Source organism: Porites lutea, chromosome 9, assembly GCF_958299795.1.
Source record: "Porites lutea chromosome 9, jaPorLute2.1, whole genome shotgun sequence".
In the NCBI taxonomy this organism is placed as follows: domain Eukaryota; kingdom Metazoa; phylum Cnidaria; class Anthozoa; order Scleractinia; family Poritidae; genus Porites; species Porites lutea.
In genome coordinates this window covers 2,772,501-2,796,500 of record NC_133209.1, presented here as the reverse complement: position 1 = coordinate 2,796,500, position 24,000 = coordinate 2,772,501, and the positions used below count along the sequence as shown (strand labels likewise).

The 24,000-nt window shown below is 38.9% G+C and overlaps 3 protein-coding genes and 1 long non-coding RNA gene across 8 annotated transcripts in view; 2 read left to right on the top strand and 2 right to left on the bottom strand.

Moving 5' to 3' along the window:
• Positions 1-7,951, bottom strand: part of LOC140947534 (uncharacterized) — a 39,946-nt gene extending 31,995 nt beyond the window's left edge. For all 3 annotated transcript variants that reach the window (XM_073396667.1, XM_073396669.1, XM_073396668.1), the window contains exons 1-2: positions 7,874-7,951; positions 427-608 (exon numbers count right to left, since the gene is read on the bottom strand). In XM_073396667.1, the coding sequence (XP_073252768.1) occupies positions 427-505 (79 nt within the window). In that variant the 5' untranslated portion in view covers positions 506-608; positions 7,874-7,951. The remainder of the gene's footprint in view (positions 1-426; positions 609-7,873) is intronic.
• Positions 1,971-4,877, top strand: LOC140947535 (uncharacterized). Of its 2 annotated transcripts, XR_012166983.1 has the most exons (3): positions 2,174-2,489; positions 2,670-2,787; positions 3,367-4,877. It is a non-coding gene; the product is annotated as an uncharacterized lncRNA (long non-coding RNA). The 2 variants fall into 2 exon arrangements; XR_012166982.1 differs by having other exon boundaries at positions 1,971-2,489; positions 2,670-4,877.
• A 2,704-nt stretch (positions 7,952-10,655) lies between the features above and the next one.
• LOC140948125 (arylsulfatase B-like) lies at positions 10,656-18,715 on the bottom strand. Its single transcript, XM_073397352.1, has 7 exons — positions 18,448-18,715; positions 16,529-16,615; positions 15,602-15,813; positions 14,758-14,969; positions 13,705-13,925; positions 12,778-13,046; positions 10,656-11,505 (listed from the first exon to the last, which is right to left on the bottom strand). Exons 1-7 carry the CDS (start codon positions 18,713-18,715, stop codon positions 11,269-11,271), a joined length of 1,506 nt encoding a protein of 501 aa, XP_073253453.1. The 3' UTR covers positions 10,656-11,268.
• A 304-nt stretch (positions 18,716-19,019) lies between these two features.
• LOC140947896 (protein phosphatase methylesterase 1-like) overlaps positions 19,020-24,000 on the top strand; it is a 9,384-nt gene continuing 4,403 nt past the window's right edge. For both annotated transcript variants that reach the window (XM_073397113.1, XM_073397112.1), the window contains exons 1-9: positions 19,020-19,143; positions 19,214-19,310; positions 19,842-19,934; positions 20,188-20,245; positions 20,854-20,905; positions 21,262-21,336; positions 21,825-21,913; positions 22,290-22,380; positions 23,664-23,729. In XM_073397113.1, the coding sequence (XP_073253214.1) occupies positions 19,061-19,143; positions 19,214-19,310; positions 19,842-19,934; positions 20,188-20,245; positions 20,854-20,905; positions 21,262-21,336; positions 21,825-21,913; positions 22,290-22,380; positions 23,664-23,729 (704 nt within the window). In that variant the 5' untranslated portion in view covers positions 19,020-19,060. The remainder of the gene's footprint in view (positions 19,144-19,213; positions 19,311-19,841; positions 19,935-20,187; positions 20,246-20,853; positions 20,906-21,261; positions 21,337-21,824; positions 21,914-22,289; positions 22,381-23,663; positions 23,730-24,000) is intronic.

The following is a 24,000-nucleotide window of genomic DNA, read 5'->3' as shown; positions in this document are numbered from 1 at the left end:
ATAAAATTATTATTATTATTATTAGGAGTAATGGCAAAATCCTTTACATGAAAATAACATCGTAGTACAGGTGGTTTGGTGGGTTTCCCCCAAAAAAGGAAGATTTATTTTAGATATCAATCTCTTTTACAATAAAATAAACAAACATGGTGCTACTGAAACAGCACTGTATTCTCACTCAACGTCAAAAATATAAATGCTGTTAATTGTATGAAGACTAGTCTATCAAGCCTTGTTATAATTTTTAAAATGAATAAAAAGGGGAGGAAGATCAATTGGGCAGGAAGAGAGTTACTAGAAGGGATTTACATTACTTTGAAATAGGTAGTCATTAAGTTACCTCGACTCACTTAGTTACGTATTTCTATTTATTAAATTTATATAACACCCTTTGGTAAGCTGCTGATAATGATCCCATCTGTTCACCTTCACAAGTCCGTGTTGAGCTATAATAAAGATTTGGTGATGGACTGAGTTCCAGCTCCTTCTTGGTATAGAATGACATGGCTAGAAGGGAAGAGGGTGATGAGCGGACCAGCAGCAATTGCCGAATTATAAGGACTTAAATCTTAAATTTCCAATAAGCAGTCAGTGGTCATCACTGAGAACTGTGAATAGAAACAGAAAGGAATGAGCTCTCTCTAATTAAGACTTCATTTTTAATAGTTTTACTGGATAAGGGTGGCACGCATGGAATATAGTTCGGCAACACTAAACATGCATGGTGAGCGCACGTCTTACAAAGAACCGAGCGGTACAAACCAGAAAATAAACTGGAAAAACCACAGGACGCCGGCGAAACAGCCGGAAATACTTCTTGCACGCCTTACATCAATGCAATTTACAAACTTCAATAAATTAAAAAGGTAAGTAAAATCACAAAGATGTATGTCTCATTTTATTAATATTTACATGTAACTGCATAGCTAATTCGCTTTCATCTCTTGCATTTAAATTTATTAACGTTTTATTTTATTACATATATCCTTCGAAGACTGCGAAGATAACAGTAATTTTGTACAAAGCGCTATTTCTAAAACGTTTTTACCAGAGTACATGAGATCCATCTTAATAGTCATCATTTTTGTCTCCCATCACTTCCCTTCTCCGGTCACCCGGAGGGAGCTTCGGTAATCTACACTGAAAGCTTGAGAAGTCTTTTCGATTTAGTATCTGTTAAAACAGATATTTCATCGATATTTAACTTTCCTTTCATGATCACATTTATTTACGGTAAACTTTTATACAGTTACAGGTTATACGCAAAGACAAACCAGAAAAGCAACAAACTGAAGTTTATAGACCAATTTTTTGCCAGTTATTGCGTTGACTCAAAAAGACGGAAAAGCTTATATGCTGATACCTTTTTTTTCTGCATTATCCCCCGGATAGACTGCTTGCAGCCAGCCAGCGCGATTGGAAACTACGACGTTATGTTAACAATAAGGGTTTAGAGCCTTATTTTTTCTTCTCGGGCTTGCGCCCTCGTTTATCGCGGCTCGCGTGCTTGGCTTTAGTAAATTTGCAAAGAAAAATAAGAGACGCAGTCTCGCAGTATATCTCCCGGAACATTGTAACTTAAATCTCAACAATCATCTTTATTGAAAAAGTAATACTCTGTCGGAAACTCCTCAAATTGCCACATGATCTTTTACCGCACTAATCGGCTTTGAAGACCGGCCGTTGACCTTCGTTGTGGAAACCACTTCGCAGACCGGCGTAGCATTGCGAAGAAGTTCCAGAAAATTTTCCCTCTCGTCTTCTTTGATCTTGACAGTAATCTGTAAAAAGGACAAATTAAAACAGAAGCTACGTTGATTCTGTGCGCTTTCTTGCCGAAGCGATGGGGAAAAAAAAAGACACAAATACAGACACTAACGCAACAAAAATGTATGGAAAATCCACTCACCTGAAGTCGTTTGGGCGAAGACAAAGGTGACTAGAGCCGATCATCGTTTGTTATTTACGGAGTTTAAAGTGCTACTGCGACGAAAATCGCAGTCTTTCTAAACGAAATTTTTGGGCTCGAACTTAATGTTTGGACTTATAACTTCACGAAAAAATGTAATTCAGACCAATCTGACGAAGCGGTTCCCACAAGAAAGATGTCTGAAAGTGGGAAAAATGGGTCCGCCATTACATAAACAACATATGTCCGAGTCAAAGGGGAGGGATTGGATCGAGGTCGCCTGTGACGTCATCTTATCCCCAAAACTCACCACCATCTCGCTACAACTACTTCTAGCGTGTTATTGTGTTGTCGTCTGTTCCGTGTTCTTCATCCATTTCTTCGAAAGACAGATCTGATTTAAAACAGTCGAACAGAAAGATATTTTGGACGGCAATGGAACTGCTTTTATCCCGTACGATGAGGATTTGGAGCCAAACGCGACCGTAGAAGCAGCCGCCGCATTCGAGGAAAGCGTGATTCTTGAAGAAGATCGTAATCTCGAGCTCCAAAGACATTTTACTGGTGAAATAGGCGCATGGTAGGCATTACTCCGATTAAGTTTTTTTGTCGTTTTTTGTTTTTTTTCATCGTACTGCGTTTCTGTTGTGATGTAATTTGCTGACAGCAGAAGGGAACCCAGTACAAGTATCTAAATTCTCTAACTCTGTGAAATAAAAACAATACTGAACGGAGCACATGTCTCTTTTTGTTTGTTAAGTGCACTTGTTCGAACTGGTCCGTCGCCATCAGGTCCCATCACTACCAAAACGGACGAGTGTATTTGCTGCAAAGAAATGGACCGTGTAAGGGAAGTATGGGTAAAGTAGAACGGGAAGGTGACTGCATTTAATACTCTTCATCAAGATCAATCATCCCAGTTTTCAGGATGTTTGCCTGAACCGGTGGCTTCTTCAAGTTGCATCGCTTAATCTGAAGACGAAAACTGGAAAAAGTTACCGAAATTTGTTCACTCAAGGTCTTAAAACGGAATCAGAGTAATTTATTCACTCCTTGTTGTTTATTTTGTTGTTATTCGTCCTCTTGCTGTAGTTGTTGAAGTCATATGTTGTTCACCTGGGTGTCTTGTAGGTGAACCTGAAATATCTATTTATTTGGTAAATAAGGTTGAATTATACTCAAACCCTTGTTGACGAAGAAAATATAAACTCCTAGCAGTATAGACTTATTTTTTTTCTTATTAATTTTCTAGAACCCTGAAAAAAATTACTATAATTGGCCCAAAACTCCTATATAAAATAAAGAAAATAAAACAAGGAGTGTACACCATTTACCTTACTGCATGATGAGAAAGAACAAGGTACAATAAAAAACAAAATCAAACAGTCCAGCATACAAACAAGTAGAAAAGACCAAACTGGGGATGGACTGAGTACATATTTTTTACTTCTGTATAGGTTTCTCCGATCAGTGTTCTACAGACAATTTACTTGACTTGTTTGGGATTTTGTTGGAAGTTCCAAGCCTTATCCATACCCATGTTGTGCTTACAAAGCAATAAGGACAGCTTTCCAAGTGAAATTGGGGAACATCATGGCTTTGAAGATGATGAATCATAGACAATCATTGACCTGATCGGTCAATTAACTGGCAATGTTATTGGTTCTACAGTGAGCCACGTTGTTTTTTTCAGCTTTTGACATGGACAATTTAGGGAAAATCTGTCAACACCACTGGAATGAACACATTACAATACAGTTAACTAGACTTTCTAAAAGTCCTTTACATTTTTTTTCCTGGTTGGCCACTGTGTGACCTTGTTGAAGCTTGCTTCGCACTCACTAAGAACTTATGAGAGGTCGACTTGTAGCAAGTCTAACAGTTAACCTGCCTAGTTTAAAAGTGTTAGGTCCTAAGTGAGGGAAGATAGAGCTCTGCAAAGTTGCAAAAATTTACACTCAGACGTTTGTATGGTGGGGGAAAGTTTGTGTCCCCCACCATACAATTAATGTCTGTAAAATTTTGCAATTTTGATGAATACTTGTTGTATAGTTTCCAACAGATCACTTTCAAACTTGGCAATTGTACTGACTGAAAGGCACTCTTTCCAACAGATTTTGCTTAACTTGCCCATGTCAAAAGTTGAAAGCCGTGAAAAGACCTGTTTATTTGTTATTTGCTTTTCTCTCTTTGTAGAACCAATAACATGACAACTTAATTCACCAATCAGGTCAATAACCAGTTTTAATTTAAAAATACCATTATAACTGACGTGATACAACCTTCTTATGAAATGACTTCTGGGTTCAAAGCTTTCACAGTTTTAAGAATAGTTTGTTATTTTACTTCAACCTCTCTCCCTCGAGGTTCATGTTAAGTGTGTGGCTCTGCTTTTGGGAGGGTTCAGGTTTCCTCCTCAGATAACATAAGGTTTTTCCTGACAGGCTGCACACATGAGCATACGTTTACAAGGTTATCAATCAAAGAACTATACTTCAAAGTTTGTTACATGGAGTAGAGGTGATGCAAGATTTAAAAGGAAGAGCAGGAGCTGGAGGAAAAACAAAAGGCTCTCCAAAGAAAGACAAAACAAATAAAAACTGCGGTCATTGAGGCAAGGTGGTTGGATGCACAGTTTCAACTTATGGCTGGGCAGCTACCCCCCTTGGCTAACCATATCTTGGCACAGGCAGATGAGTAATATGTAAACCAGACAGATAAAAGTAAAAAAACAGTCCCCTCTTCTTTTAAGAAAGTGTATATATACATTGGTTCCGTGAAAAAAGGAAAAAGCCTAAAAAGAAAATGTAATAAAAATCACATGAATACCAAACAGAAAAGAGTAAAAAACAGTTACAGATTGTTTTAAAAATTGTACATAATTATACAGTCAATGAAAAAGGGAATAACTCTTTTGAGAAAATGCATTTATATAGACAATGGAAAAGGATGAATAATTCTTCAAAAATTTTTCCTATTGTATGTAGTCTTTTCATATGTCACTCCATATCGTCCTTTCCAACTCCTTCACCCTCTGCTTCTTTAACTGGCTTTCTTTATGTAGCAATCAGCAGTAATACTCTTTATTAGAAGATCATCAAAAGAAACATCCCTTGTCAATGCAGCACTTCTTGCATCATGTACTACAAGCCTTTTTCTCACCATCTTCGAGGGATTTCCAAATGAGAAAGTATTTGAAGTGACACCAGTCAGTAATCAAAATAAATCAAAGAGTACCCTTTACCCCTTATCATTAAATAATTATAACATCAAAAAATAACACTTGAAAGATGAAAAGGGAGTTGGAGCACTCTATCAAAATAAATCGCAAAATACAAATTAATGATCATAAAATCCAAGGCTGAAGGCCCCACCCACCAGCCTAATTTTTGGAACAAACCAAAATGATAACAGGATCTAGAGAAACAACACTACTCATAAACATAACCAAGTGGAAGCATTTCCACTGTAAAGCTATGACCAGATACTAGCACTGCAAGAGGAAAAATATCAAACTAGCAGCAGGCCCCATGGCAAGAAAATTTTGAACAATGGCACTTGACGTGGCTGGCTATGATGGAGGGACAATGTCTAAATAAAATATAAAGATGGAAGTGGTTTGAACAAACTAACCCCCTCAAATAATTACCTACAATGAAAGGAAACTGTGCCATTTGTGAACTACTGCTATGGTTATTGTACTACTAGCTGTATGGTTATTGAACTATATAATTATTCTGTCTTGACTGAACTGCACCTACAGGAAAATGAAAACTGAACTAGCAGGCCTCAAGGCAAGATAATTTTGAACAGTGATACTTACGATCACTTACTGTAAAATAGGAACAATGTCTAAATAAAGTAAAATACAGAGACTAAACAACTTTAATATACGTTTTTTTTTTAACTATTGCTATGGTTATTGAACTACTGTGTGGTCATTGAGCGTCTTACTGAACTTCACATACTGGAAAGTGATCACTGAACTGCACCTACAGAAAAGTGAAGACTGAATCAATGATTTCATTGTCAACTAAGATTTCACAGTTCAGTATCCATAAATGATTTTTACGAGTTCAGCGGCTGCAGCGAATACGACCAAAACAGACTACTAAAAAATTAGCCCCTTTTCTAATTTTCGGTCGACATTTTTTACCGCCGCGAAGTTACGCGAAACACAACAAAATACTAGATTGGGCGATCGTTTCTTGACATCTCTGTTTATTTCTCCGTCAGTGTGTATATAACTTAAGTTTGTGTTTTCGAAAAAAACCGTACTAATGATTTGTATCTTGCCCTTTCTATCCCGGCTCCAAACTGAAAATTATGACACGATCCCACAAAGCAAGAGTCAAAGGGCTATGAGTGTTAACTCACCATAAGCCGGCTTCTCGCGGACATGACACTGCACTTGCCAGGTACGTTATTTTTACAAATAGTTGGATTTGCTCCGGGAATTCCTCTTCTACGTTCTTGCAGCGTCTTTTACGTGAACTTGCCTCTCGAAGCAATCGGACGTGAAATTAATACAGAGCTCCTTGAGGTTGAAGTTCTCGCTGCACGTTCGAAAAATGCGTTCCACAGCGCTCTTTTGCCTGTGCAAAGAAATTCCCTTTTTCGGATTGGAGACTGTTGCTGCAGTCCTGGACAACGTAGCAACAAGGGCATCTTTGCTCGATGAAACTGACCAAGAAGAGTTACCAAGAAGAACTTTTCTTTCAGCCTCTGGGGATAAGATGACGTCACAGGCAACCCCGTCGACCTCGATCCAATCCCTCCCCTTTTGCTCGGACATTTTTAGTTTCGGTAATGGCGGACCGCCACTGAAGAAAAACACGGCTTAGAAAATCGGACTTCCAGTGAGAACTAGGATCTCAAATTTGGTATGTGTATTTATTAGCTATCAAACATTCTAAAAATCGTAAAACACAAATAATGCTTGATTTGATCACAGTAGCACTTTAAAAGGAAAAATTAAATGATTTTATTAATCTTTATTTCCAGCCTGAGCAGGGCTACGGCCAACAGTGTTTCTTGCTACTTGAAAAGCTGTGGTCTCGAGTCTTTGTCGCAAAAAGAAATCGCTGTATAGGAAAGCCAAAAAGTCAGGAAAGGAACAGATTTGGATCAAATATCGGAACTTAGATAACTCCGTTAAAAAAGCGTGCAATTTAGCGAGGCGGAGTAATATTAAGAACTTGGCCGAGGAGTTAAAGGAAAACAACAATCCTAAATCGTTCTGGAGTTTCGTTAAGTCTGCGCGTAAGGGGACTAATAATTTTATCTCCCTTCTTGTTGATGGAGTAACTCTGACAGACGACCTCAGCATTGCCCAAAGTATGAATCAGTTGTACTCTTCGTTGTTTACATCCGAAGATTGCGATAACCTTCCTAATTTTGACTATGTTGTCACTCCTAAGCTCTCTAATATCTATTGTTCCGTTAACGAGCTTGAAAAGCTGTTAAAGAATCTAAATGTTTACAAGTCCCCTGGGCCTAACGGTTTGTCGCCGCGCATCTTGAGGGAATGTGCATCGGCTCTCTCTCCATCTATATGAACATAACCAATAAGTCCTTCGCTGTTGGCCATTGCCTAGCAAGTGGAAATGCGCCGATGTAACACCTTTGTTTAAAAAGGGCAGTAAAAACTGCAGAAACAATTACCGTCAGATTTTACCAACATCAATAGTGTGTAAACTAACAGAACAAATAGTTATACGCCGAATTATGGAGTTTTGGCTGTTTTGGGGCGAAGCCAATGTTTTCAATCCGAATCAATTTGCGTAAATGAAGGGTCGCTCTAAGGTTACACTTTTAACGACTGGGCAAAATCTCGTAACAAGAGAAATCCTACGGACTTATCCTACAACATAAAATAAAAACTAAAGACGAACTTAATTAACATGATAAATGCTTGTATAGTCTTAAGCTAGTGAAGTTATTTCGCTATTCATCGTTACTCACCAGTTCGTTACTGCATCATCGGCCTAAGAATAAAGCGGAACTCTTTAAAACTGAAAGTAAATACCTGACATTGCGAACAATACGTACATTTTAAACGTACATTTTTAACATTACATTTTAATATTAGAATATTTTTAAGATTTTTCTTTTGGGAGTTTTTTACATAGGGCTAACTTCTTAAACTCCCTTTTCAAAGCATTCTCTGTATATATGTATCTTTGTTTTTAAATGCTTTGAATAAACGTATGTATGTATGTATGTACGTATATGGTGTCTCGATTCAAATGAGTGGCGGCTCGCCCAGGGCAAAGGTTGTTTTATACGCACGGTCCGTGTTTAAGCTCTTTATTGTTGTGCTGCACATCTTTTTGCTACCATGGCAAAGTGATGTCACACTTCTCCTCTCTATTAAGGTTATTAGGGTTAGGCACTTTATTTCTTTATTCATTCAGTTATTTCAATTTGTATTTTTTATCAGTTTGCTTCCTCTCAGGAGGTCATCGTGGATATTTTTCGGTGTTTCGGGGTGTTCCAGATGAATTGACACCGCCTTCAACTCTCCGCGAATAAAGCTTGCTCACGCATAACGGGCATGGTTCGGATTAAAATTTGCCTTTGGTTGCGTATTCGTTGAGATGCCTTCTAAATATATAAAATCAGTTCTTCATTATAAAATACGCAGATTTTCATCTAGACGAGAATTAGTATCATAAATACCGGCTATTTCACAGCGCTAACTACAGGTATGCCCCATAGCGCTACCCGGAAGTTTCAAGAAACACGATTCTGACGATTTTATGTTACATTTACGTCAGTAGAAAACTTAGCAATGAAATTGTAGTCGATCAATTTTTCGAAATGATGTTACGGTCGCTTTTGTTCACTAAAGCTAAACGTTAACGCAATGTATCTGTCCATCTTCGTTGTTGTTCTTAATGGTTTTTGTAGCTTTACTGTTTTTTTTTTTAAACATATTTCTTAAACCCTGGGACCACTGTGATCTGACAAGTCGACTGATGTGCCTTTTAAAGGCTATCTTACCGTCGTTCTCTTCAAGTCTCCACGCTCGTTTGTATTTTGTAAGCTTGACGAAATGAATCGTTTGCATATATATAATTTATAACATAATAATTTCTGCGTATTTGTAAGCTAGCGCATCTGACACATCATTATTCAATCCTCACTGCCGTCTTTCACCGAAAAGAGTACAACGGTTCAGACACGTAAGGTCGGTACACAAGGCGACAAGTTGTTGCAACACGTCGCGGCGACAGATCACTCCATGTGTACAGGTCGGGCGACTAGTTGCAGCAACAAGGTGAGGCGACACGTCGCAGCGACAAATCGCTTCGTGTCTACTGGAGAATTTTTGTGAAAATCTTTGTCTCCGAAACAGAATTTTGTCGCTGCAACAAGTCGCAAAAAATCAAATCAGACTGAATCTGCGCGACTTGTTGCGGCGACAAATTCTGTTGCAGCGACAAAGATTTTCACAAATTTCTCCAGTACACACGAAGCGATTTGTCGCTGCAACGTGTCGCCGCGACATGTTGCTGCAACTTGTCGCCTAGTGTGTACCGACTCTAGAGACCAAACAAAACACACCACAACACGACAACAACATAAAAATATAGTGTATCAATAAAAACTAAAGATGTACTTAATTAACATGATAAATGCTTGTATAGTCTTACGCTAGTGAAGTTATTTCGCTATTCATCGTTACTCACCAGTTCGTTACTGCATCATCGGCCTAAGATTAAAGCGGAACTCTTTCAAACTGAAAGTAAATACACCCGATATTGCGAACAATACCAGGCACGCAACACGTGCAAACTGAAAACAAGGGACGCCAAAGCTCTGACTATCTTTGTACTAGTTGCGATCGTCAACGACAAAAAGCTTCAATAGCGATAAGTGAGACATCCATAAAATTAAGAACTCAATGAGCTGTAAAAAGTGGGATAGAAAGAACAAAAAATTGGCATTGACGAGGATTGGAATACCTTGGCATGAATATGGCACTTGAATCCGCGAGTGTCCAGAAATGTACCCTTATGAGACAAATGATCCTAAGAGGCTAGTCGTTTTTAGTGGAATGAGACTGGCTGTCCTTGCCTCAAGAAAGATCAAATACGTGAAATTGAACCCTAGCCTGCAGTATTTCAGCCGTCTCCTTGTTTTGCAGACTTCTGAGAGAGACTATCTCGGGAGTTTGCCACTCGAGGAGCACAGATGAAATTCAGGCTAATTAAGCTACCCTCTCAACTTCTCTATCGACTCAATATGTAAATAATTCACAAAGCTGTCACACTAGAATATTGTGTAGCTTCGGTATTTTATACAATAGTCAGGGTAAGATAGGCGCCACAAATACGCTTACTGTAAAACTAAAGACATCGACGCTGAAATAGTTATTTTATAAGCACTGAAGCACATACTACCAACACCGCGATATGGCCAGTACCTTACGCATGCGCACAGCCGTATCACCCGTGGCAGCCATGGACAGCTGTATCGTCCTCATTAGGACTCGGCAGCATGGCTTAGCCCCAGGTGAGAGAACTGTTTTAAAGTTCCCGGCAAACAGCTACCACATGTATACGGTGGGGCTGGCGTTTGCACTAACCTCAGCAGTAAACAGCGGCATTGATGATCGCAATCTAAGTGAGACCTCTCACCTGGGGCTATGCCATGCTGATGAGTCCTAATGAGGAAGAAAACGGGGAAAACAGCTGTTCATGACTGCCATTGCCCAGGTGATATGGCTATGTGTATGTTAAGGTACTGGTCATATCACGGAGTTGGTACTGTGTGCTTCAGTACTGAAAGTGATATTGATATTCATTGTACCATCACTATTTGTTTAATTAATTTGCACCAGATGTCTGAAGGAAAGACGAAGAAAAGTGAATCTATAGCATGAGAATTGACTCAGCTGTACACAACGTTTCGCGTTTTCAGTCGTTTTTACTACTTTCATAGCAATACCCGAACAAGTCTAAAATTTAACGTGACAAGGGTAGATTCTTGGTACGACGGTTACACATAAGCATTCAAAATAGCTCATGCACGTTAAACGTGCCTATGTTTTTTCATAATTAGTAGGTGTTTATGGAGTCAATATCGGATGTAACTTGTGCTAATAGTTTTCACCTTCTTTTTTTTGTGAGATTCGAAATTCCCTTTTGTAGTTTTCACCACAAGTGCTTTAAATAGTCAGATTAACCTAAGTTTAATAAACGTGTCAACACTTGCTGACTGTCTAATACCCCAGTACACTTATGGTTGTTCTGGTGAACTCCAGTGCCCTGTGCCACGCATCCACAACACTGGGCTCGAGACTAGTTCTTGTAATGACTATTAGCAAAAGCTTGGTTGAAATAACACTGAATTCATCTCACATTGCATGTGTTTCTCCAGGGTACCCAAGCTTTATTTTTCAAGGCAAAAACTAACGCCATTATATCATCTGGTACGATTCCGGGTGGAACAGCGGTTTTCTGATATTCATGTATGCGAGCCTTTAATTGCCGCACAATATCAGGATGTCTGTGGCTTAAATCGTGTCGTTCAGTCGGATCAGCGGATATGTTGAAAAGAGCCAATTCTAGAATGTTTGTTTTTTGATCCTGACAGAGAAACAGAGAAAGAAGGAGTCAAAAACACATAAAGGACTTATGCTGATAAATTTCTCCTTTGCAGCTTAAACCCGGGGGGATGGGGGGAATCCCATATGAAACAGACGGGGATGCTCGTCGTCTCGCTTAGGGGTGTAAATTTTGGATTTTGGTCTCGCTTAGGGTGTTCCGGGCAAAGCGCCAATATTTTAAGGCGCCAAGGTCTCGTTTAGGGTTCCGCGAAGAAACACAGAATTACGCGAAGAGAAACAGAAGTCAAATTGTCTTTTTAGTTGTTATGTTTACCGCATTACCTCTGTGACAATGCTTTTAAAACTACTTTTAGATAAAAGCATTCGATGATTATGTCTTTATATCATTAAAACTCATTGCATGTCGTATTTGTGTGTTTTTAAGCGGTCTCTTTTAGGGGTCAAAATTTGCTTAAGCCACGCCCAGATTGGTCTCCTTTAGGGGTCACAAAAAGCTTGAGTCACGCCCAGATGGTCTCCTTTAGGGGTTAAATTCCAAATTTCCGACGAGCATCCCCGTCTGTTTCATATGGGAGTCCCCCCGCCCCCCCCGGGAGCTTAAACAACAAGTCGTACAAAGTGATGTGCAATGTGCATTGAACGATGAGAAAATGATTCCACTTTTCTGTTACAATGTTCCAGTTTTTGCTGTCTAGTACAAGGTAAACAGAAGTGTGTTCATTGCGAATGGGTTCATTTTTATTCGCTTATAATATCTGGTGTCACGTTAATCTCGACTCTCTATAAGCCGCACACCTCTCTAAGACGGACAGTCGGGCCGGTCCCGAAGGTGTCCGTCTTAAAGAGAGTTGACTGAATTTTTATGTTGTTCATACGAAAACGAAAAAGTCTTCAAACGAAAAGACGGGAGCGAGTGTGGAATATGGAGAGTGAGACTTAATAGAAGACCCAGAAAGGAGCTGCCAGGTTTTATGAGGTTTGCTAGTCTGAAAGAAACACACCCCCGCCTCGTGCCTTGCGAGTAGCCATTGTTTTTTTTTTCATTTAAGAGAAAAAAACCCCTAATATTTTGTATTTCAAGGCTGTCTACTTCCACCTGCTAATTTTCAAACGTTTTTACGTTAAATTGCTCGATTAACCATTTAACATTCTACAGTGTGGTAATCCCTCAGGTTAAAATCGTAACGGGTGATCAATCTTCTGTAGTAAAGAAAGAAAAATGGGTGGTAGTGGTAGGGGGGCAGGAGGTCGCGGGGTGGGGGGACGGGGGAATGAATTATCACGCTGTTACCCAAATGTCTTCCATCTGTGGGGCAATCCCGCCATCCTCTGGCGTTTGGTACCAAGTGGCATTGGGGACATGCATCAACAACTTCATGTCGCCGACACGAATTGCCGCTCCTGTGTACCACGTGTCATAGGTGAGAAGAAGGCCAGGCCTTTTCTCAGGAAAATCGATATTTAGGAGGATTTCAGTTCTGGGTGAAGGTGCTCCCTTTGCAATGGTGTCCCAAACGTCAAAGCCGTCTACTGGAATATCACCAGAGTCCATGGTACCACCTTAGAAATTAGTTGAAGATAGCCTATATGAGCCTATTCAATTTTCATTCCATAAATTTTCACGGAGAAAGGGCGCAAGCCTTCGGTGCGAAGATTTATGGGATAGCATGGGTGGAAAAGCATTAGTAACCGATCATAAAACGCGCTTGTCAATGCAAAGATCCCACAAATCGTCGCGCCGACAGCTTGTGTCCATTCTCCCTATCACTGATGGAGTGGCGAATAGTGATTTATTGTTAGAACGGTAACCTAAAGAGAAAGGAGAGAAAGAGTATACCTGTTATTAATTCTAGCGTTTTTCGTCGAGCCTTCTCGCAAGACATACTTGCGCGCATACGCACGACTACCCACTTCTCGTCTGGAGTGGGGAATGCCGAGTCACCTCCTACCCGAACCGGCGGGGGAGAGGGGGGTGGGGGGAGAAGGGTGCTCCTCTCACGAATTGCCTACTGGACTGATACAAATCCATTCGATAGCCAACTCTTGAAAAGAGTTAATTACCTGCCGAATGCCCTTTGGCCCTTTGTGTGGATCGACTTCTTATGATAAGTTGTTCTGTGGGATTTGTTAGTGTAAAGATGTTAAAATGAAGCTTCAGTGCGCTTGATCAATCTTGCTTAAAGTTACGTTAACTAGTTTATGAAGTAGTTTCAATTACCTGTTAAACGGACGAGAGTTGGGTACCAATCTGTGACATGAATTAATTCCTTGACGATCACTTCTTTTTGTTTAAGCATCTTTCCATAAACAAAAGCAGGCGCTCTCACCCCTCCCTCCCACAGGGTTCTCTTGTATCCACGCAGAGGGTAGTTGTAGCCTCTATTCACAGGATCTCCTCCATTATCCGAACTGAATATCACAAGTGTGTCATTCCATAACCTGAGGATCAACAACAAAGAAGTGATATTTTAAACAAGTTGAAATCTTGAAAATAAATTCATGAAGAACCATCTTGTCTTAGTTTTGCCCAGTCCATATGCACCCCTGTTACTGAAAAGTCAGATCTAGAAAGAGGCTAAGTTTTTTTTAGCATTTTGTACGAATTCCCTGAAAGAATCGTTAGCTTAAGTCTGTCAAAAGTTGTGAGCGAAAATTATTACGAGCACTCTATAAAAGAATTGGCGCGAGAAATTTAATTGTCTTTGAAAGTCAATTAAAAACCGCTATATTAGATCTCGAAGGCTGTACAAAAAAAATGTTCTTCAGCAATGTGAACTTGCATTTTGCGATCCGTTGTGAAAAATATGCGCACAGTTCAAATTTCCACATACTGTACGAAACTCAATGAAGGAAAGTAAAATACAGCACAATGACTGAACACAATTTATGAATCAGTAGGATCTAAAAACGTTTTAGACTGGGTGCTTATTTCGGAGAATTTTGCCAGTCTTCTGGAAATAATAATTCTACTGTCAATTTATTACTTTTTTAATCACTCTTCTGACTTTATCTGCGACTTCTGAACTAAAACAAACTTTTCAATTAACCTTAAGATTAAAAATTTCAAAAATAAGAATTTACGAATTACAAACGGTATGAAAAAATGGCGGGAAAATCATGTCGTCGAGCACGTGGTGAACACGTGGCACAAATTTTTCGTGGTAACCATAAGCATTTAAACGCAAAAGCTTCACTGATTCCACAGCTAAACTCAAATAACTCTTTCCTTTTAAAAAACAATCACATTATAAACGACATGACTTTTCTTTACCCTTTTTCTTCAAACGCCGCCGTTATATTCCCAATAGCTTCATCAACTACATCCATCATCGCAGCGTAGCCTCTTCTATCTTTATCTTTAATAATCTTGTACTTTCTCAGATATTCGTCGGGCGCTTGAATCGGGTCGTGGACGTTCTCAAACGCCATGTAAAGAAACAGCGGCGTAGATGAATTGTGTTCTGCGATAATTCTATTGGCTTCCTGATTTCATGAAGAAAGAAGGCATATAAACCCACCATTTCGATCATTTATTACCATCTTTTTCATATCTGTTGTAAAGTGTACGGACTCACAACTTTTTGAGACGCAAATGTCAGATGTCTAACTGATTTTTTTTTTAGATTTTTTCATTTATTGCACTTTTCAAGAGGTTACTACAAAAAATAACAATACATTGCACCGAAGGGTCACCACACGAACCTTCTTCGCAGTTTTAAACACGTACAAAAGGCAATTTCGACATTTTAATAAATGTTCCATGACAATAGACCTATTCGGCTAACTCAGTGTTCTACCCAATTCAAATCTCCCGGGGATAAGATTCTTTGTGTATTGTATTTGCATTATAATGTGCCATTCACATTTACATGATCTGGAAATTCCTGAAACAAAACGTTTTATTCCCAAAGGGTTTGAATTGGGTACAACATTGAGTAAGACGAATAGGTCTATCAAACCCCCCTTTATGGGCGGGACAAGCGCTTAATACGGACACCTCATTATTATGGACAGTTTGCTTTGTCCCTGGGGAAAGAAAACTCTTATATTTTCTCTTATTTTTTTCTATGGCCCCTTCAGTGTCTATTAATTAACGCCGGGTTTGACCGTATTACCTTTACATATAGATGTGTAGAGTACTGTCCGTGATATTCTCTTGTCACTTCCTCTCCTCTGAAGAAGTCCAGGAAGCCATCGTGGGTGTGATTATAGTGATCACGTCCATAATTGCAAAATCCAAAGAATGAGTCAAAGCCTCGATTTGTTGGAAGGCTCGCTGATGTGTGATGTCCTAGATGCCATTTTCCGATGATATGGGTTCTATAACCTGTAGGTACAAAGGTATATTAATGAAGCAGACATCTTTGTCATAGCAAGCTTTATTAACGTTGCTTGAGGTGCTTTAAGTTTTATCCCTCTACTGTCCAAAGACCATAGGGAGGAGAAGTGTGACATCAGGTCAGTGGTGGATCCAGGGGAAGGGCCTGGCTGCCCCCCCCCCCCTTATTTTTAGACCAAACTGAGGCCCGAAGGACTGACAAAAATTTTTTTTTAGTCTAGCCCCCACCTTATCTCAGGGTCTGGATGACTGCTCCCCCCCCTTTATCTGAAGGTCTGGATCTGCCACTGCAGGTTACCATGGTAGCAAAATTTCTGGAACTCAACAATCTTTCTTGACAGAGACAGTCATTAATTTTGGACTGTCAGACGACAGAAAAAAGTCACAGGCTACCGTTTGGTTCCTGAGTGCAATAATTGTGCACAGGTAAGTCATGCCTGTCCATTTTTTTTTCCCGCAAGACCAGGGCTTGTTGAGATCCAGATATACCATGGCAATGTGATGTAACAATGTCTCCTCTACATTGGACTTGAATATTCCTAATCATCTCTGTTGAACCTCACCCAGGTGACGTGCGGGGTGTGATGGGAAGCTGAAGATCTTAACTTATGAAGCAGATGATTGCTGAAGTAAACACACGAAATAAAGAGATGCTCCGTTAACCTAATGCTCACGCAATCTTGGTGTACTTTAAACTACTTACCTTCTTCTTGTAGCTTTTCTGGAAGGGTGGAAAAATGTAGAGGTAAGCCAAAAGGAGTTAAACATAGAACTGCCCTATGCTGAAGACCTGTAAAATTAAAATAGACAGGTAGGTGAAATTATAGGGTAAAGTATGATATTTAACAATTATTCCTTGATCCCGAAGGCCAACCAACTAAATATAGTTGGTCAAAAATATCAAGACAAAACAACTTTAGCTAGCAAAACGCGATTCAGCCGCCATTGTTTTGGTTTTCAAAGCCGGTGCTTTTCGCTACTTTAGGGGCTATAACATATAGCCTAGTAGTAGCTCAACCAATCAGAATGCAGATTGATAATAGACCACTAGTTTTACTAAAAAGAGGCATATCTTTGGAGGCTAAGCCGCAATTAGATATGTTGTAGTTAACTTCTTATCTCAGGTAAGTTTTATTTTTCCTTTGTTTCAACTTCACTAGCATACATTTAATTACCATACCCAAAAAGAAAAGAAAAACAATAATTACCTGAGATGAAAAATTAACTACAAAAGATATATGATGGGATACTTTGGTTGTGAAAATCTCATCATCCTTACTAATTCTGCCTATCGGTCTATCGGTCTTTAACTTGAAGATGAAATATATCTGGATATTAAAAAGATGAGATTATTGGCTAAGAAATATTATCAAAATCTTGGAGAGAAGTGAACAAGCCACAGATTCCTGAGAGATATTTCTGACCATATTCGCTATCTAGGGTAAGTATCAATTGAAAAAAAAATTGCCAGTAAATATGGGGATTACTGAGTTTTATGAGTCTATTGTCAGTGACATGGCAAATTTTGAATTAAGGAGTGTTGATACTGAGTTCATTAGTAGTTGTTATCTCCTCTAGATGCTGTATGGCTGGCTAAAAAAACTGCCTAGTTGATATTTCAGTCTGGCTTTCTTGTCACTGAAGCAAAATATACCTGCACTAAAAGTATCTAAAAGTTCTGTAAAGAGAGCAGAAAATTGATCATATAATGACACCATTCAGCTTGCAAGAAAATATGAATTTTAATCTCTGATAATTTTTACAGTACTTAGTTTTCTATTCCAATCTGAACTCCTTGTTTGGACAGCAATAATAATAATTATTGTACCATTATGCCATAACATGGATCTAACCATAAGACCTCCCTTCTCCCTTCCCTAAACTTCCCCTTCAAATCATCATATACTGGTATTTTTGCTCCAAGAAAAGTCTTGCAGTTTGCTTCTGCTGTGTACTAGTTTTCGCACTATTCGCCCTATAGGCCATTTATTTTTCACAATGACGACATTTGACTAAAACTACCAGAATTCATTTGGTTTTTGGTTTCTTATTTAAATTTGTCAATCCCGCAGAGGTTTAATAAACAAATAGCCTTAATTTGCACAAGAAAACAACAAACTGAAACATTCTGGTAGTTGCAGTAAAATGGGGCCATAGTGCAATAATTATTGTCCTACTTTTGCCCTTTCGCTTTATTCCCAGTCCAGTAAATTAAGATGAGAGGGACTGAGGGGAGAGTATAACTTGGTCTCTGAGTGCAGGCAAGGATGGCAGAAAATACCTCAGACTCATTTGCATCTCTTTGACCAGTAGAAGAATGAAAACAACAGAGCACATTTGTTTATTAAATGCCTTGGATCTTTCTAGCGCTGACTTTTAACTTTATTATCGATTATCAAAATAGACCTCATTAGCACCTAGGCTTTGTTTTTCCAAAGGCCATGTGATAATACTCAAGAACTCAAATTTCAGTCCCCAATTTCTTTTTATTCACGTACACATAATTTATGAAAGGAGAAAGGACAAAATTCCCCTGAGACCTTAATTGGAAACAAAACATACACGCTAAAGAGGTCTATTTACCCCACAGCCCTGCATCTGACTCTGCTGGGTCCATCTTACCGGTGTGTATTGGGTATCGGCCTGTCATAAGAGAGCCTCGTGTAGGAGAACAATAAGGCTGTACGTAATAGTTATCCAGTATGACACCATCGCTCGCCAACTTGTCGACATTTGGTGTGCGAATTTTCGACCCGTGGAAACCGACATCGCTCCAGCCAAGATCGTCAACCAGTATCAACAAGATATGAGGTTTTTTGGCTGTTTCAGTGGCAATTACCACACAAACATTTACAAGAACAAAAGTAGTCGTTAGGTGCACGAGGTTCATGGCAGACGAATGCTGAATGTGGAGGTTTTGAATATTTTTACCGCGCTAAGGTTGTAACATGTCATGCAATGTCGTGTATCAAAGTGTAGCATGTTAAAGCCATTCTTCCAGGGAGACTTATTGTGTTGCTTTGTTAGCTTTAAATTAATAAAACGGGCATATCTAAAGGACTTTACAAACGTAAACTACCTTATATTCCTTTCTTGACACTTCTTCTTCTTTCTACGAATGATCAAGTCCACGCCTGGTTCCCTTTTAGTTGCGTGACAAGGTGACAAAATCAAAATGAACTTTTGCGCCTGCGATACCTGATTACAAAACTCCGCAAAAAAAAAAAATGCCAAGATGTCGGAATATCGCAGAGAAGCGTTGAAAAACAAGTACGGCGGATTACCCTCTGTTCCGAAACGGCCAGGGAAAAGTAATTTGTAAGTATAAATAATTCAATTTTCTCTGACTTGCACACCGTTTGATCTGTTTTTTTTTTCCCTCATTCAGTGCTTCTGGAGGAATTCGCCGGAAGAGAGATTACACGCCGCTGTCGTGGGAAGGGTATTTCGAAACTTCAAGAGATGTTCGGGTCAGCGAAAAAAATGTATCCTTTCTTCGTTGATCGAGGTAGACTCTTATGTACTATTCTGTTACTGAATGCAGACTTGTTACAAAATTCGTGCACTCAAACTTTTATTTTGAACAAGTAAATGTGCATGCATAAACACAAAGCTAGAGATGTGAGAGGAAAGACTGAAACTTTGTTTTGTTTTGTTTTATCAACTGTATTGGTCTGAGTCTCTCTAAATAAATAGTTACAGTAACGAAAACAAATAATAGTACAAAAAGGCCAAAAGGTAAGGGGCAAACGGGACCTCCCATGCAGGTTACTTCCCAATTAAATCAGTAAAAATCTTAAGAAATGTGTATTAAACTATTGTTGCCAGTAGCACTCACAATTACGTGCAAGACCCCATGAACTTCAAAGACATTTGCTAATTCATCTTTGTACTAGTCAGTTATACTATTCTTTAAAGTCTTCATGTTTAGAAAGTCACTGGGCTGAATTTCACCATAATTTAATACTGCGATTTAAAAATCAACATGTAATAAAATTACTTAACGTGGTTTTAAGATATTTCGAGTTTACCAGGCTGGAAGTAATGGACCGTTATTACTGTTGCTCCATGGTGGAGGGCATTCTGCTTTATCATGGGCTGTCTTTACAGTGAGTATAATTCAAAGTTTATACTCCGTGACTCACTGAGTTATTACTTTTTTACACATTTTAAGCGTCGACGATCTGTTGATTAGTTAAGTTGAAAGAAATCCCAGATTTCATGAAATTCTTAATTGAATAACCACAAAGGTTAATACAAAAATGCATGTAAGGAGAAAAGTGCAGTTATATATTTAAATGTATATTAGGTATTTACAACTTAATATGTACACCTAAACTCAGGAGATTTCTTTTCCTTCAGAAAGCAATCTCTGGAATATGCCATTGTCAGATCTTGGCAATAGATCTAAGAGGTCATGGTGAGTATTGTAAAAAGTTAAAATTACCGAGAAGTTAACTGGTCGCTCATATGCTTCAGTGAATAAAATAATGTTTTACATCAACCCCCATAATATCATACAAAGCCTTTTTTACCCTTATCTGGGGGAAAGGCAAAAGATGCTCTGGACGAATCCATACCAGGAACCACTGAATCCTTGTTCTGGTTTGATTGCACTTGCGTGAAGTTGTTTACTCACTTTAAATTTTTTTTGAGGATGATGATTGTGATGATGATGATGATGGTAGATCTTGCAGCAAGGGAAATCAGGGGTCAGAATCTAGTTAGCATAGACTTTCTGTGTGGGGCATACATCAAGGAATTAGCCATAGTAACAATGGTCCTTAGTGGGAGATGATTAGGGAGACTATGTATATGTTACAAGCAAAAATTAAGTTCAGGTTAAGATATTTTATTCTTGGTTGATTCTCAATTTCTTGTGTCTCCTAACCCTAATTATTCATGAAATAAGGCTAGGAGACTAAAGGAAACAGAGAAGCAACCTAGGTTAAAAAATTTTAATCTGAATTTAATTTTGACCTGTAACATATACATTGTAGTAAACAGCAGTGTACTTAATTCCTTAAGGTGACACAACGACCGAAGATGATTACAATTTATCAGCAGATACCCTAGCAAAGTAAGTGTAACGAAATTTTTTTGTTCTTCTACTCTGTACTGCAAGCAGTCATTTTCTTTCCTCAGTTCATCAGAACGCGTCAGTGAGCTTACCTTTGGATATGTAAATTAGTATTGAAAAACAATGAGGAAGTATCTAGCACACAAACTTTTTCTCCCAAATAGTAAAAGGGAAGGCATTGCTTGCAATGTGCTGCTATTACATGTAAGCAGCCTTATTAGCTTCCTGAGATCAGATGGTGTGTTTGGTGATATTAGGACCAGTAGACACCTCATTCAATTTTGATTTAAATGAATAACATGCAAAGAAACAGAGGTTATTAAATCTTTTTTATTGTGTTTGTGATCTAATTTTAGAGATGTGAAGGATGTTGTGGACAAGATCTATGAAGATGTTGATTCAAGGCCGAAAATTCTTCTGGTTGGCCACAGGTAAGCATTTGTATGACTAGAGACATACTACACATCCTAAGTAATGTCACCATGCACAACTACATGTAATGATGCCCCGTCTTCAAGGAACACTAAAAATTTATTATTACTAGTTTTCTGTCAGTTATGCCCAATTCACACTAACTAAACATGTTTACTTAAACCAGGTTTTTAAAAAATTAGGAAAAGCAGACACGGAAAACTGGAACCCTGTTTTTTCACACAAGATTCAAATGAAATGTAACCCTGTGAGAAACTTCTTCTTTCTGAGGTTGCAAAATATGAAGCCAGTCACAAAGAGAATGCACCTGTGAGCTGCAAAGCTGGGAGGTGGAAAAATGGAGACTCCCTCTTGCGTCTTCTTTTGCATGCTGCTTGCATGTGACTTCTCATGATATCCCTCAACTGGAGAGCATGCTTGCAAATCATAAGGTTTTTCTTCTGGTGACAATTATAATGTTAGATTTATGTTCATGTATATTTTTCAGCATGGGTGGAGCAATAGCTGTCCATGTTGGAGTTCAGGGGTTGTTGGGCCCATCTCTAAGTGGTCTGGCAGTTATTGATGTGGTGGAAGGTAAAAATAACCTTAACCCTTTAAGGGTGATCAGCATCAAATTTCTCCTTGTAATATCAATGCTTTGTAAAACAGAGTGGTCATGAGAATTAAAGACATGATCACTGAGATGAATTTGCTTGATATTTTATTAACTTCTCCCCACTACTTCTGTAGGGAATGATTAGAGGCAACAAGTGAGATTTCAAATTTTGATCTTTAAGCAACTCTACCTTCAATACTGATTTACGGCCGCAAGCAAAGAAAAAAGGAAAGGAAAATGAATTACATAATAATACGCTATTAATGTAGATCGCACATGAAAACGATACACAAGCTCTGATTTTTTTCAAGTGTGGAAAAAAACTGTGATAGAAACTATGTTTGTTGTTTCCAGGTACCGCTATGGAAGCTCTTTCATCTATGCAAACATTTCTTAAAAGTAGACCGTCTACCTTTGGCTCTTTAGAAGAGGGTATAGAATGGAGGTATGGCACAGCTGTTGTCCAACACTGCGCATTCTTGCACTATGTAGTTAAGCCTGGTTTTTACTAGTAACATGATCACTTGGCTACCAGCTATTTCTCCATGTTATTATGTAGCTATGTGGATCTGTATCTATAGTGGCCCTGCAGTTGTATGGCTATGAACAAGTAGCTGTTTCACCATGTGATATGTTGTAGGTAAAATCCATTCTCAGATTAAACCAGTGTTAGTTTGAATTATCAGGAATTTCGTTGTTTCCTATCCATAAATACTCTAAAGAGACAAAGGAAATTCTGGCTAAATCTGATAACAATTTTACCCACAAAAGATACGTTACTCTGCAGCTACACTTGTAGCCCGAGCTGTACTGAAACCCACAACCTCTTTTCGCACTCACCGTAGATATTTTATTCTGATTGCTAGCATTTGTTTGACAGACACTTGCTTGCTAAATGATTGTTCCTAAACTTGTGGGGTACCCAAAAGCTATGAATCTATGAATTATTTGTGCAAAAAGTAAGATTTCCCTGTTGCCCATAGGCAAATAAAAGTTTCCAGGGTACACTGGGCCATGCTTAAGCATAGTTCTGGACTGTTTTGCCATTTTCCCTCAATGTCTGACTCTGGGGCGGATCTAGGGGTGGTTCGGGTGGTGCGGTCGAACTCCCTAAACTGAACGTAAAAACGTATAACAAATGCGTGGTTAAAAAAAAAGTGAACCAACTCAGCTAATAAATATATATTTTGAAAATGATATTTCTTTGTGTCTCTGTTCGCGAAAACAGCAATAAAAACAAGACAAATTTGTGCCTAGTTGAAAATGGCCTCTAGTACGTCCGCTTGAGCTATAAAATTACTGCTTATTAACGCTTACATGTCCCGCCAAAAGTGACAGTTTATGCCAAATCTGCCAATCATTCCAATTCCGGCATTGCGTAAAGCCACGCTACTGTAGTTAGCACAAAAATGGAGGTGACTTTAGAGCAATTAAGCCACTTCAAATTGCCCCTGAAAACGCTGGAAATCGCATTTCAGAGGCTCTAAAATTAAAAATTTTCCGGGGCAGCATGCCCCCGGACCCCCTAGGGGCTACCGTCTTTGGCGGTATCCGAACCCCCCTTCGTCAAATCCTGGATCCACCCCAGTGACTTGCTGTTTAATGTTTGCTTTGTCAAGTAACATGGAGAGGATATGAATCATAGCTAGGTGGCACTTAAGTAATACTAAGAGCTGTAACAGTTCTGGTCCACTGAATCAACTGAAGTGAGTTAATTTGTTTTTTCAGCGTGCGAAGCGGTCAAATACACAATGTGGAATCAGCACGGGTATCCATGGCGGGGCAGTTAATGAGGTAACATTGGTTATTCTTCAAACCGTTTGTAATACTATAGAGCTTTTAACAATCATAATGGGATGGGAGTTAAAACATGACTAATAACATGAATTCTTAGTCATTTAAAGTTATTGCAGTGTCCTTCCCTGCCCCCACTCGGCAGACAGCATTGCATAAATGCCTTGCAGAGTGGTTACAAAAGAGACAACGATAAGTTTGAAAGAATGTGAATTCGCGAAGGAGAAGGAGGTGAACTTTATTCTGCCAGTGGTTGAGGTGACTTGGAAAA